This window comes from Notamacropus eugenii, chromosome 5, assembly GCF_028372415.1.
Source record: "Notamacropus eugenii isolate mMacEug1 chromosome 5, mMacEug1.pri_v2, whole genome shotgun sequence".
Taxonomy (NCBI): domain Eukaryota; kingdom Metazoa; phylum Chordata; class Mammalia; order Diprotodontia; family Macropodidae; genus Notamacropus; species Notamacropus eugenii.
In genome coordinates this window covers 88,922,469-88,936,610 of record NC_092876.1, presented here as the reverse complement: position 1 = coordinate 88,936,610, position 14,142 = coordinate 88,922,469, and the positions used below count along the sequence as shown (strand labels likewise).

At 38.1% G+C, this 14,142-nt stretch overlaps 1 protein-coding gene across 11 annotated transcripts in view; it reads left to right on the top strand.

Moving 5' to 3' along the window:
- DNHD1 (dynein heavy chain domain 1) overlaps positions 1-14,142 on the top strand; it is a 130,367-nt gene that overhangs the window by 53,514 nt on the left and 62,711 nt on the right. For 10 of the 11 annotated variants that reach the window (XR_011967247.1, XM_072610117.1, XM_072610116.1 and 7 more), the window contains exons 12-13: positions 12,790-13,106; positions 13,488-13,731. Coding sequence is in view for 10 of the 11 variants with exons in the window: in XM_072610117.1 (XP_072466218.1) it covers positions 12,790-13,106; positions 13,488-13,731 (561 nt within the window). In the remaining variant the exon portion in view is untranslated. Of the gene's footprint in view, positions 1-12,789; positions 13,107-13,487; positions 13,732-14,142 lie in introns of those variants that run through there. The other variant, XM_072610123.1, reaches the window with a different exon arrangement.

Below are 14,142 nucleotides of genomic sequence, written 5' to 3'. Positions count from 1 at the left end.
TAAATTCATCTGGAGAAACAAAAGATCAAGGATCTCAAGGGAAATAATGAAAAAAGTATGAAGAGGATCTAACAGTACCAGAACTCAAACTACAACAGGAATCACAAAAATGATTTGCTACATATAGAAACAAATGAATCTAGTGGCATGTTTGAAAAACCCATATACTCCTACTACTGGAGTAAGGACTCACTATTTTAAAAAAATTCATATTTTCTTGCATCACTCTTATTTCTCTTCCCAATTTTTCCTCCACCTCTCTTACTTGATTTTCAAAATGCTTTTTGAGATCTTCCATGGCCTGAGACCAATGCATTTTTTTTGGAGGTTTTGGTTGTAGAAGCCTTTACTTTTATGTCTTCCTCTGATGATATGCTTTGTCCTTCCTCATCTGAAAGGATGTTAGAAAATACTTTTGAAGATGTCTTTGGTGTTTTGGGGTTGAGAAATCTGGGAACCACAGCTGCTACCAGTGATTTCCCGCCCTGAAGCCTGCTCCAGTCCTGCCACCCAGCCAAGACTGGGTTGTGCTGTGCTCTGAGCCCAGTGCGATACACCTTTCCTGTTGGCCTTCCAGGCTGTCTTGAGCTGGAAATCTTTTTAACTGTGTCATTTTGTGACTTCTAGAATTTGTTTAGGGTCATTTTTTACAGGCATTTTATGGGCTATGGGGGAAGAGCTAGAGTAGGTCCATCTTTCTACTCCATCATCTTGGCTCCACCCCCATTTAATAAAAATTGGTGGGAAATCTAGAAAGAATGTTGGCAGAAAGAAATTTAGTATAGACCAACTTCTCACACTGTATATCCAAATAACCTCTGCATGAATACATGACTTAGTGATAAAAGGTTATATCATAAGCAAATCAGAGAAGCGAGGAAGAAATTATGCTTAATTATAAATAGGGGGAAAGTTCTAGTCCAAACAAGAATCACAGAAGATGGAATGGAAAATTCTGAACATGTAATGTTTTTGCTACAATTAAACTAATGTGGCTAAAATTTAAAAGAAAATTTACAGAAAAAATTTTTGTAGCAGGTCTCTTAAAATGTTATCATTTCCAAGATGTATAAGAAACTGGGTGCAATTCATAAATAAGAAAAGTAATTTCCCAGTAGATAAATGGTCAAAAAATATGAACACATTTTCAAAGGAAGAAATCCAATAGTCATATGAAAAAATACTCCAAATCACTAAAAATTAGAGAGATGCAAATTAAAACTTCTATGTCATTCCAATCAAATTGTCAAAGATTGTAAAAAAAGAAAAATAGCGTGTTGGGGAGACTGCCAGGAAATAGGCATATTAACGAACTATTGGTGGAGCTGTGAATTGATCTAACCATTCTGTAAAGTAATTTGTAATTATGCCCTAGAAGTCACTAAGTTGTGATACTTTTTGACCCAGTGATGCCTCTACTTGGCCCGTACCCTAAAGAGATCAAAGAGAAAGGAAAAAGACCCAAGTGTACAAACATATTTGCAACAACTTTTTTTGTAGTGGCAAAGAACTAGAAACTACGAGGCTTCCCATTAATTAGACAATGGCTAAACAAATTATGGTACCTGATGTAATGAAATAATTTTGTACCATGAGAAATAATAAAATGGGTGGTTTCAGAAAAACCTGGGAAGATGTGTGAATTGATGCAGAGTGAAGTGAGCGGAACAGTTTATACAGTAGCAACATTGGTGAAGACAAAACAGCTTTGAAAGAGCTAAGAACTCTGATTAATGCAATGACCCACCATCATTTAAGGAAACCATGATAAAGTTAGTACTTGCCTCCTGACAGAGAAGTGATTAGTCAAGATGCAGAATGAGGTATACATTTTTGGATATGCGTAAAGTAGCCTTTTGTTTTGCCTATCTATTTATATTTACTACATGGAATTTTTTTCCCCTGAATGGTTGAGAGGATAAGGTTATGCTAAGGATAGGGTTATGCATCTCTTCTCATTACCCCCCAGTGAGAAGTGAATAGAAAGTCAGAAAATTCACAGAAAGACAAGCAGGACATATTTGTAAGTTACACATTGAATTTATGAAATGCTTAAAAGTAAGCACTACAGGGGTGGAGCCAAGATGGCAGAGTAACAGCAAGCACTTTCTAGAGTGCTTGGGCTGCTCCTAAGCCCAGCCAAATACCTGTAAAAAATGGTCCTAAGCAAATTCTGGAGCTGCAGAACCCACAGAATGATGGAATGAAGCAAATCTCCAACCCAAGACAGCCTGCAAGGTTGCTGGGAAGTGTCTATCACGCCACACTTGGAGCAGAGCAAAGTCCAGTGTGGGCCACACTGGTACAGACAGGACCTGAGTAGGCCTTGGGGAGGCTGAATCTCTCACACATGTGGTGGTTTCCAGACTTCAGGACCCCAAAACACTGAGGATAAATTGGAAGGTCAGTGAGAAAAGCCTGTGGGACCAGTGCAGGAGAGTGGAGTGATCCAGCCCCAGGGCAGCAGAGTGGGGAGGGGTGGAGGAGCCTGAGGCAGCCATGGAAGCATTAGGGCCAGCTGCAGCCACTGTTTCTGGAGCTCTAGGCCCACAGATTGTGGGGGGATAGAGTGGCTAATAGTACACCCCCCAACCCACTGGAAGCAGAGACCTACCTTGACAAAGAGCTCGAGTCAAGTAAATGGCTGGGGAAATGAGCAAAAACTGGAAAAAGAATCAGACTATAGAATATTGCTTTGGTGACAAGGAAGACAAAAGCATGCAAACAGAAGAAAGCAAAGTCAAAACTCTTTCATCCAAAGCCTCCAAGAAAAATATGAATTGGTCTCACGCCATGGAAGATCTCAAAAAGGATTTTGAAAATAAAGTAAGAGAGGTGGAGGAAAAATTGGGGAGAGAAATGAGAGTAATACAAGAAAATCATGAAAAATGAGTCAACTGCTTGCTAAAGGAGACCCAAAAAAATGCTGAAGAAAATAACACTTTAAAAAATAAACTAACCCAAATGCAAAAGAGAACCAAAAAGTCAAATGAGGAGAAGAATGCCCTGAAAAGCAGAACTGGCCAGATGGAAAAGGAAGTCCAAAAGCTCACTGAAGAAAACAATTCCTTAAAGACTAGAATGGAGCATATGGAATCTAATGACTTTGTGAAAAATCAAGACATTATCAAACAAAACCAAAGGAATGAAAAAATAGCAAACAATGTGAAATATCTCATTGGAAAAACAACTGACTTGGAAAATAGATCCAGGAGAGACAATTTAAAAATTATGGGACTACCTGAAAGCCATGACCAAAAGAAGAGCTTAGACATCATCTTTCATGAAATTATCAAGGAAAACTGCCCTGATATTCTAGAACCAGAGAGTAAAATAAATATTTAAATAATCCACTGATTCCCCTCCTGAAAGAGATCCAAAAAGAAAAACTCCTAGAAATATTGTAGCCAAATTTCAGAGTTCCCAGGTCAAGGAGAAAATACTGCAAGCAGCCAGAAAGAAACAATTTGAGTACTGTGGAAATATAATCAGGATAATATAAGATCTAGCAGCTTCTACATTAAAGAATCAAAAGTCTTGGAATATGATATTCCAGAAGTCAAAGGAGCTAGGATTAAAACCAAGAATCTCAGCACAATTGAGTATAATAAATACTTCAGGGGAAAAAATAGGTATTCAATGAAATAGAGGACTTTCAAGCATTCTTGATGAAAAGGTCAGAGCTGAATAGAAAATTTGATTTTCAAACACAAGAATCAAGAGAAGCATGAAAAAGTAAACAGGAAAGAGAAATCATAAGGGACTTTCTAAAGTTGAACTATTTACATCCCTACATGGAAAGATAATATTTGTAACTCTTGAGACTTTTCTCAGTATTTGGGTAGTTGAAAGGATATCCAAAAAAATAAAATTAAGGTATGAGAGAGAAATATATTGGGAGGAGAAAGGGAGAAATGGAATGGGGCAAATTGTCTCTCACTAAAGAGACAAGAAAAAGCTTTTTTCAATGGAGGAGAAAAGCGGGGAGGTGAGAGGGAAAAAGTGAAGCTTACTCCATCACATTTGGCTTAAGGAGGGAATAACATGCACACTCAATTTGGTATGAAAATCTATCCTACAGGAAAGTAGGAGAGAAGGGGATAAGTGGGGTGAGGGGGGATGATAGAAGGTAGGGTAAATGGGAGGAAAGGGTAATTAGAAGTAAACACTTTTGGGGAAGGATAAGGTCAAAAGAGAATAGAATAAATGGGGGGCAGGATAGGATGGAGGGAAATATAGTCTTTCACAACATGACTTTTGTGGAAGTCTTTTGCATAGCTACACATGTATAACCTATATTGAATTGCTTGCCTTCTCAGTGGGAATGGGGAGGGAGGAAGGGAGAGAAGTTGGAACTCAAAGTTTTAAAACGAATGTTAAAAATTTATTTTTACATGCAACTGGGAAAAAAGAAATTCAGGTAATGGGATATAGAAATCTATCTTGCCCTACAAGCAAATAGAGGAGATAGGGATAAGGAAGGGGGGTGTGTGATAGAAGGTAGGGGAGATAGGGGGAAGGGGTAATTAGAATGCATGGTATCTTGGAGTAGGGGGAGGGGAGAGATGGGGAGAAAATTTGGAACTCAAAGTCTTGTGGAAATGAATGTTGATAACTAAAAATAAATAAATAAATTTTAAAAAAGCAACTCAGAAAAAAAAAAAGTAAGCTCTACAATATAGATACTCCCAACTTTATGTTTGGATCCTCTCCTTATCTACAATGTATATAGAAATGCCTATCTTACTTGATGTTAAATTAGAAATAAAATAATAGCTTTAAAAGACATGGTGTGAATTTAGATGAACATCAGTGGAGTGGCAAACACATAATACTTCTCTATCACAGACCACCTGGAGAAAAGAAAGAATTAAATGCAGAATTTGGGAAATAGATCACAAACCTAGTTTAGAGACATCCAGACATTTACTAGATCTCTAGCAAAAGTAGAGCAACTAAGAAATTTATGATTTGTCTTGATAATAATTTGAGGTAAGTTTATCCTCAGAAAGATGGAGGAAATAGCAAACACTTGAGCTAGGCCTTATTCTAACTAATAAAAAGGAACTGGTTGTTGGAATTGAACTAATGAAAATATTAGAGGCAAGTGACTGCTCCACAGTAGAATTCATGATAGAAGAATAGAAGAAAACTAGGTATTGTCTGATTTACCCTGCATTTTAGGAGGGGCATTTTTCTGATTCTTTAATTCATGGCTATGTTTTACAAGGAAAGTTCAAACAAGAGAGAATGGGAACTCTTTAAGAATGAAATTAAACTGAATCAATTCAAAGAGAGAAGAAAAGGGGTAACTGTCTAAAGAGACCTATGTCTGTGCAGGGAACATACTGATAAGCAGATTTTAAAAAGACGTGTCTGGAAAATGGAAATACAAAGGCAGGTATCAGAATTGAATGTAGAAGAGTAGCATAGTCCTGTAAGATTAGTGTCAAAAATACTGAACCTTAAAATGTGCTCAAATTGTCAATGAATATTAAGGATAAGAAAAAGACTTTTTAACAAAATCAAGAACTTCAAAAGTTGAAAAGGACTTCAAAGCCATTGTAATCAATAAGTGAACAAGAATTTGTTTTATCGCAGGCAGTGTATAGCTGAAAAAGCACTGAATGTGGAATCAGGAGAGAATGAATTCACTTTTCTTTGATACTAGCAGTTTGGACAAAATAACCTCTCTGAGCTTTGACTGTCTTATTTATAAAATTAAGATAATTATACTTCTAGTATTTACTTTGTGAGGTTATTGATAAGCTCAAATAAGATAAACTCTGTAAACACTACAATTTGTAAAGTGTTCTATAAATGTGAGTTGTGACTATTGTAAAAGCATCTAGATGGCACAGTGGATGTAGTGGCAGGCCTGGAATTTTCCGGAGTTCAGATTTGACCTCAGATACTTACTAGCTGTGTGACCCTTGTCAAGTTACTTAATCATTTTAACTCTAGTTCCTCATCTATAAAATGAAGTGGAGAAGGAAATGGCAAACCACTCCAGTGTCTTTGCTAAGAATATCTCAAATGGGGTTTTGAATAAAGTTGGACTCAACTGAAACTACTGAATATGACAACATGATTGCTGTAATTTTTATAGTCTAATCATTTGTAGCCTAGGCTTTGTTCAAGAAGGAGGAAGCTATTATTTCCTGAAGTAGCTTGTACTTTTGTAGCATGTGCTCTGGGATGACTATCCCAACCCCTCTTTCCACTGTCAGTTTGAGTCCCCAGTACTCATCTAGCCATATATCCTCTCAGGGATTTAGGAGTAGCCCAGAGGGTTTGAGGATTATTTGTCTATGATCTGTTGTTCATGAGCCCTCACCAGTATATTTCCCACCATGATTGTCAGTTGATTATTAATTAGCCAGACTTAATTAGCTTTTACTAAATGGCTTTTACTATGGTGGTATATAGTAAGAACAGTTGGTACAAAACATGCCCTCAAAAGTCTGTGACAAAACTGTGTTTAATAAGAATGTGTTGGGGAGGGAGGGAGAGAAAATTTAAAACTTAATGGAAGTTATGTTTGGTTTGTAATTTAATTAATCTTAATAAAGGATGTTTAATGCTTTAAAAAAGTCTATGACATACTCCCCCACAAGTATATCCAGAGTCCAGGGAGAAGTAGGCTCAAGCTTAGAGAGAACATGTGGCAAGGTGGTAACTTACAGTTCCTAGTTACTAGAAATCCTTTTCTTCCCTTCATGAAGTGTTCAGTAATTTTCTCTTAGGCATGATGTAACTTCTTTGCAAGGCTCTTCTCTATTCCCAGTGCAGACACTGTTGCTATCCTGGGAATGATGCTGGGTTACCCAAATTCTCTTTAAAGCTTGAAAGGTCCCCCTCTGGCTAAAGTTTGGGCAGGGGAAGGAGACCTAGGCTAAGGCGGAAGGCAAGGTAATCTTTTCCCTACCTCCTAAGTGATTCCTCCTCAGAGACAATTCTCTACTATATGCTCACTTGATTCCAAACACCTCTGGGCCTAAAACTGGCTTGATAATTTTATAGACAACCACTAGCATATGACCTCAGCCATTTCAAACACTCTTCCTAGAGAGTGTCATTGTGGTTCATCCAATAGCCCATCAGAGACATCTAAATTGATCAAGGCCTTTTCACACTTTGATTCACTTCTCACCTTGTTAAGCTGTTGGTTGCTTTAATGGGATGGAGTTGATTGATTTGCCCACTTAGCACCTCCCTTATGCCACCTTTGGGAGCCATCTCCAGTTGTCCTGATTGGAAAGATTGTGGAGAGTGGGAGAGGTGACACAGGACTAGAGAAAAGTTAGGATCCCCTTTTTTTAAAGGGGAGAGGATGGAGTTTATGAACTAAAATATATGCCATTGCTTGACTATATATATGCCATATACATTTGATTTCAACTTCTTGGAAATTTCCAGAACTCACTGTTAAAAGCATTGTTTAGAAATTAACTAAATTAACTAAAAACCATCATGAAATTAAGAAAAGGTAATCTTAGACTAACCACATTTCCTTTTTTGATAGGGCATCTAGACTTGGTAGATTAGGGGAATATTGTAGACCCAGGATATCTAGATTTTAGCAAAGTCAAATGACAAATTCCATGTAGTCCTTTTAGGGAAGAGGGCTGATCCAATATTTTTATTGTTGTAGTCTGAAAATCTTCATAGAAAGTTAAAGATTTTGATAACTTTGCTCTGAAGAAACTGCATTCTGGGCAAAGGAGACTTTGGAATGATTTCACCTTTTTAATTTCTTTCTTGGAATTATTTTTATGCAATTTCCAGGGCCAGATGGATTTACAAGTGAATTCTATCAAACATTTAAAAAACAGTTAATTCCAATACTATATAGATTATTTGGTAAAATTGCTGAAGGAGTCCTATCAAATTCTTTTTGTGATGTAAATATGGTTCTGATGTCTAAACCAGGAAGAGCCAAAACAGAGAAAGAAAATTATAGACCAGTTTCTCTGATGAATATAGATATGAAAATTTTAAATAAGATATTAGCAAAAAGAATATAGCAACTTATCACGAGAATAATACATTATGATCAGGTAGGATTTATACCAGGAATGCAGGGCTGGTTCAATATTGGAATTCTTTTTATGCACTGAGTTCATCTATGTAAACAGCAGCATACGTTTTCTTGTACGTCTCTGTCACTTCAGGATTTAGATTGTTCTTTGTGTACTATGACAAATTGTCTTTTATGAATACGTTTATTTTCCATTGAACAACAAATATAATCCACAGCCTTCTGGTTTATGATGTAATTAATTTAGAGTTAAATTACTTGCTTTCTAAGTCACAACCAGGAGATAATTAGTCCATAGCCACCTTTAGGGCCACAGAGACTTTTTTTTCTGGCAATATCTATATTCTGGTGGCACATACAGGCATAAGAATTGTTCATGCTTTCCTCACTGTTACTTATATCCAGTCACAAACACTGTTAGATCTTTGTCCATATCAAACTTATTAAATTGGCCCATGCAATAAATTGCAACATAATTTGCTAGATCATCTTTCACTTTGGCAATTCATGAGCACAACATATGCAAACAATCACCCCATTCTGTGCAGGAATGTGCATTCTAGCATGCTAGTGATATAGGCTATCATCCTGGATTTTTATATATTCTTATTTATATTCTAGACTATCAAGAGTTTATATGTATAATATTGTGTTTTTAATTCTTCCTCTTGCATTTCACTTGATACCCCTTGAGGAAGATCTTAGTCTTGAACACTATGAGGAACCCTTTCCTGCTGGATTGAAACCTATATTTCTTCTCTTGTATAGTGAACCCCACAGCCCTGAAGGAAAGTACCTTGTGCTGTTTTGACTCTTGTTTACAAGACAGATGTGGGCTAGATGATAGTATATATATATATGGGCATTTAGCACTAGTTGAATGAATAGACTCCAAGAATAATCATTAAAGGGTTGATGCCAACTTGGACAGAGGTCCAGGGAATTCGGGGAATTGTCAATTCAGTTTAATCAAGTAGTTATTAAGAACCTATTACATGCTAGGCAATTGGGTTATAAAGACTAAAATGAAACAATACTGTTCTCAAAGGGCTTATATTCTATTCAGGAAAGTAACATTTAAATACATCACTAAATGCAAAATATATACAAGATAATTACAATAATTGTAGTTACAAAATAAGGGACAACTAGTTAGAGGGATCAGGAATGGTCCTGTGTAGGGTTGACTTTTTAGTCACTTTCCTGTCATAATTCCAAATTACAAATAATTCCAGAATGGTTAGACCAATTTATACTCTATCAATAGTGTATTTGCGCACCTGACTTTCTACAGTCCCCCTAGGAATATAGTATCATTGATATAGACCCAGAAAGTACCTTAGGGGCCATTTAGTCCAATACTCTCATTTCATAGTTGAGGAGACTAAAGCACATTCCCTAATTTTTATTCTAGTCATCCAGACTTGTAACCTGAGACGTCCTAGGTATTTCCTTATCCCTTACTCCCATATCTAGTCAGTGGCCAAGTCTTAATGCTGCCTCTATGGCATCTCTCATTTTTGTCCATTCCTCTTCACACACATGGCCACCAACCCAATTCAGGTCCTCAGGAACTCTAACCTAGAATATTTCATTAAACTCTTCTAATTGTTGTCTTTGCTTCCAGTCCTTTTTGCCTTCTATCCATCTGTGACCCAACTTTCAGAAAACTCTTCTTAGAGAACCATCTGACTGTTGCTACTCTGCTGAAGATGCTGCATAGTGAATCTAGAATATGAATACTGTTTACTATTTAAAGCTGTTTGTCTTCTGGCTCCAGGCCACCTTTTGAAACATTTAAATTGCTCCCCCTCACACAATCAGCATTCTAATCAAACTTGCCTATTTTTTGCTCCCTTTACATAATATTTCATCTCTCATCTCTGTGCATTTGCCTGGCCGCTCACAAACACTGGAAGTACGTTTCCTCTTAAAATCACTCCTTCACTTCAAGGCTTAGCTTATGTGTCACCTCCCATTAGAAGCCTTTCCTCATCATTCCAGTTGTTAGTGCTACTTTGTAAAATACTTTATGCTTATTTTGTTCTTAACCCTGTACATGGTGTATGTTCCTTGTGTAAATTAATTGACAACAGGGATTGTATATTTTTGCTTCCAAGTACCTTACACCTAGCACAGTACTGTGTAAATATAGTCTATGTTTAACTAATTGCTAAATTAATATTTATTTTGGGGGTTGGTGGGCTGAATTTGTGATTTCATCTAAATAGGGAGCTCCCAGTAAAGAAATTTTCCTGCCAATGCAGATAGTACCATCTCTTCAATTTATAGTCTTAGTTGCCTGAGGAACTGAGAAGTAAAATACCCACCCTGCCATGTTTGTTAGAGGTGGGACTTGAATCGGGATCGTCCTAACTCCAAGTTTACCTCTTCACTATACCAGATTGTCTTTCATTGAATCAGATTAAATTCCTACTGCCACCATCCTAGTACAAGCCCAAACACTTGGACTATCAAAGTAGCTTCCTAATAGATCGTCTTAACTATTTTCTCTCTTCTAATCTATCTTGGTTATTGCTGGCAGAATAATCTTTCAAAGGCAAGGAGTCAATATACAGAATACCGTTTTGAGACAAACAAGCTAGCTAGTTTTGTTGGAACATGCATGAAAGGGAGTAGTAGTATGTAATCATCCTGGACATTAAATAGGCTGGCGCCAGATTGTGAAGAGTTTGAAATGTCATAGGAGTTTGTATTATAACCCAAAGGCAGGTGGAGCCCTCAAGCTTCTTAAGTAAAGAAAGTAATATGGTCAGATCTGTACTCTAGAAATATTAATTGGGCAGCTGTTGGAAGATGATTTGGAAAAGGGAGGCAATGGATATAAGGAAACCAATTAGAAAGTTATAGCAAAAATTCAGCCCAGAGGTGATGAGGACCGGATCATGGTAGTGAGTAAGAAGACCAGGACTGTGAGCTTCAAGAGATAAAGGTCCATATCTTATCTAAACTATGAATTCCTTCTTTCACTCACCTTTCCCCAGCTTTTAGCAGAATGTTTTGCAAACTGTGGTCATTTGATGAATTTTTTTGTATTTATTGTCTTATTTAGTAGGAGGGGTTAGTCAACTTCGCAGAAAGCTACTGAGCCATTCAGGTAGATAATTAAGGTAGATAACGCTGAAAAAAGATAATTAGATTTAGCAAAGATCATTGGTAATCTTTGAGAGAGCAGCATGTTTATGCCTCTGTTTTTATGCACATGACAGCTGATTTGAGTGGATGTTTGTGTTTGTAATCACTGAAGCTGTGATAATAAGCTGGATGTAGAGGGGGTTGTATCTTCATCTGTAAAGTGGAGCTAATGCTTACGCTGCCTACTTCACAGACACGCAAGGAAAGTATGTGAGCCTGAAAGTGCTATTTAAATAGACAAGAGTTGTATGAAAGTGGAATGGGCAGGAATGGGAGATTGTGAGTTTCCCTTCCCTGGAGGTCTTCAGAGTCTAGATAAGGGATTATTGTTGAGAGGATCCTGTTTAGTTACTGGTTAAACTAAGTGATTTGGTAATTCTATGGGAACTACTTCTCTTGAGGTAATGTAGCCTAGTACAGTACACAGCCTGTCAAATATGAAGCCAGTGTGGTCCTTATTTCATTGATAGGCAGGATGGTACTTGTATGTGTACCAGGAGAGTCTGGTAAACATTTTTGTATGAGCCTGAGAATGCTTACATATGTATAATAGGTTTGAGTGGACATCCATGAGTGTGTATCTGTGTATGTGCCAACCAGAGTGAAATGTCTGTGGAGTTATTTGTTTGAAAGTAATGGCAGAGTAGGCTCCTATGGGTGTGTGCAAGCATATATGTATAAAGTAATCATGCTGCCCATGAAAGATATATATATACATGGGTTGCCTATGTGAAGTTTGTGGTTAGGAATATATAGATATCTCTGGATTTTTTCCAACCTCTCTCTAAAGGAGACTGCACACTGGAATTCCTATCTTGAGGGCAGCAAAAGAAGGGACTAAGATTGACTGCTTTGTTCTCCACTCTCTAAGAGAGGGGTACCAGACTCAAATTATGTCTGTCTGTGCTCCCTGAATATTGCTTGTCTAAGGGTATGGTTTTGGTTTAAAACAAAAAGCTACTTTTCCTGATAGCTTTTAAGTGGAGAGGATTACCCTACAGGCTTAAACTCCTTAACTCTTGCCTACCAAATCCCAGTTACATAAAAATCATCAAAAATACTGAATAGTCTCTAAATCTATTTATTGAAACATACAGCAAACAGCGAGAAGTTATACAAATTAGAATAAACTTGAAAATATGTAGAGTGAACGAGCTCTTTAGCTTGGAGAGAGATGAGATCTCAGCTCAACTAAGAGAGAGGTCCTGATCTCACCCAAAGGGAAAATTCCTGAAGTCTCTGAGGAGGGAAGTTGGTAATCAGGGAAATATTGAGAAGATAGCTGCCTCTTTCAAAGTCTTTCTCTCTCTCCATGTGTCTCTCCCTGAAGAGAGTCTGGAATCAAGTGTATCTTCTCAGAGAAAGAAAAAGACTATCTCTTCTTCAAAGCTTTCACATTACACTTAGCATTCTTTCTAGCAGTCTGGAGTCACTCATTTACAAGATGTGAAGCATCCCAAAGTTGCCTTGTGTGACTTGTGTGAATTTATGTCCGTGTGTATGCTGGAGCTGACTTGATTGGATATATATATGTAATGGGCATACATGGAACAGGTTCATGTCTACAGCAGGGTATGTTTTGTGTACACCAGGTGAGCCTCAGGTACAGCGAGGCACAGCAAACAGTACCACTGTGCCAATAGAGGAAGAAGATGAAGAAGAATTAGCTCCTGCTTTTATTTCCTTTGTACTCCGGGCCCAACCCAGTGAAGCTGTCAGAATCTTTTGTGGCCCTGAGACAGAGATGGTGCGTTCAAGGCGGGCTGACCCTAATGCTGGGCCTCTTGAGGTGCTTGGGCACAGAATAAGATCCCAGTATGCCCCACCTAGCCGAATCCAGCTACAGAATGATTTGGACACTAACAGTGGAATCCAAAAGGCTTTGGCTATCCAACAAGCATTATTAGAGGTAGGGGGTAAGAGATCTCCCCTCTTCATTCTTGCCCCTTTGCTAACCTATGCTTCTCCATTCTTACTCTGATTTACCTGGTTCCCTTTTACTTCTTTTTCTTGTCCTCCTGAGTACCGCAGCTGTGGGCTGACTATCTTTTCTCCCTTTTGAATCCCACTGGCTCAGGCCTTCTTCTTAACACTTAATGACCTTTTTCCCTTTTTCGCTGACACTATCCTTTACCTGTCCTAGACTATTTCCACTTGGCCCCACCCATACTGCCTCCTGACTTCTGTCTCTGTGGCCCCTCTACTCCCTATTCTCATTTCTGTAGTGGGAGTATATTGGGTATAGAAATGACTGTGCCCCACAGCCTCTCATTGCCTGCATTGCATCCAGGATATGTTATTGGAAGTGAACAAGTTCTGTCAGGAGCACAAATGGCTCAGAGGCATCCACCAATTTCTGAAGAACTGGGGACCCCAGAAGTTGGAGTCCATGCAGAGCTGGCCTGCTATGAGATACCTGAAGCTCATCACCGAGCTGGAGTCCTGGGAGAGCCGAGGGAGTGAGGTGCCCACCATGTTGCTCACTGAAAATCTGCTACTGCATCTCAACTGTAACTGTGTTCAGACAGACATTGGTGAGTTTTCTTTTCCCCTTGTTTCTGTGCTGTATTGTTCTCTCATCTATTCTGTCTTTCTTTCTCTTCTCTGGCATCTTTGCCCTACCTCATTTTTCTCCTCTCTTTCCTTTTCCCTTCTAATTCCCTTCCCCTTTTCATTTTTGATCTCCCTTAGTGACCCCTCTCTTTCTCTTTCCTTTTCCCCAATCTCCTCTCCATTGCCACTTAATCTACTTGGCCTATCAGTAGCATTCTGTCTCTTTTTCCTTTCTTTGTCTCTACTACGTACTGAGATCACAAAACCAATTCAATTCAATAACCATTTTAAAAGCTCCCACTATTGGCGAGGTACCATATTAGATATGAAGAATATAGAGAAGAGTAACAGGCCTGTAATCTCAAGAAGCTTATATTTTATTGGTGGGAAAT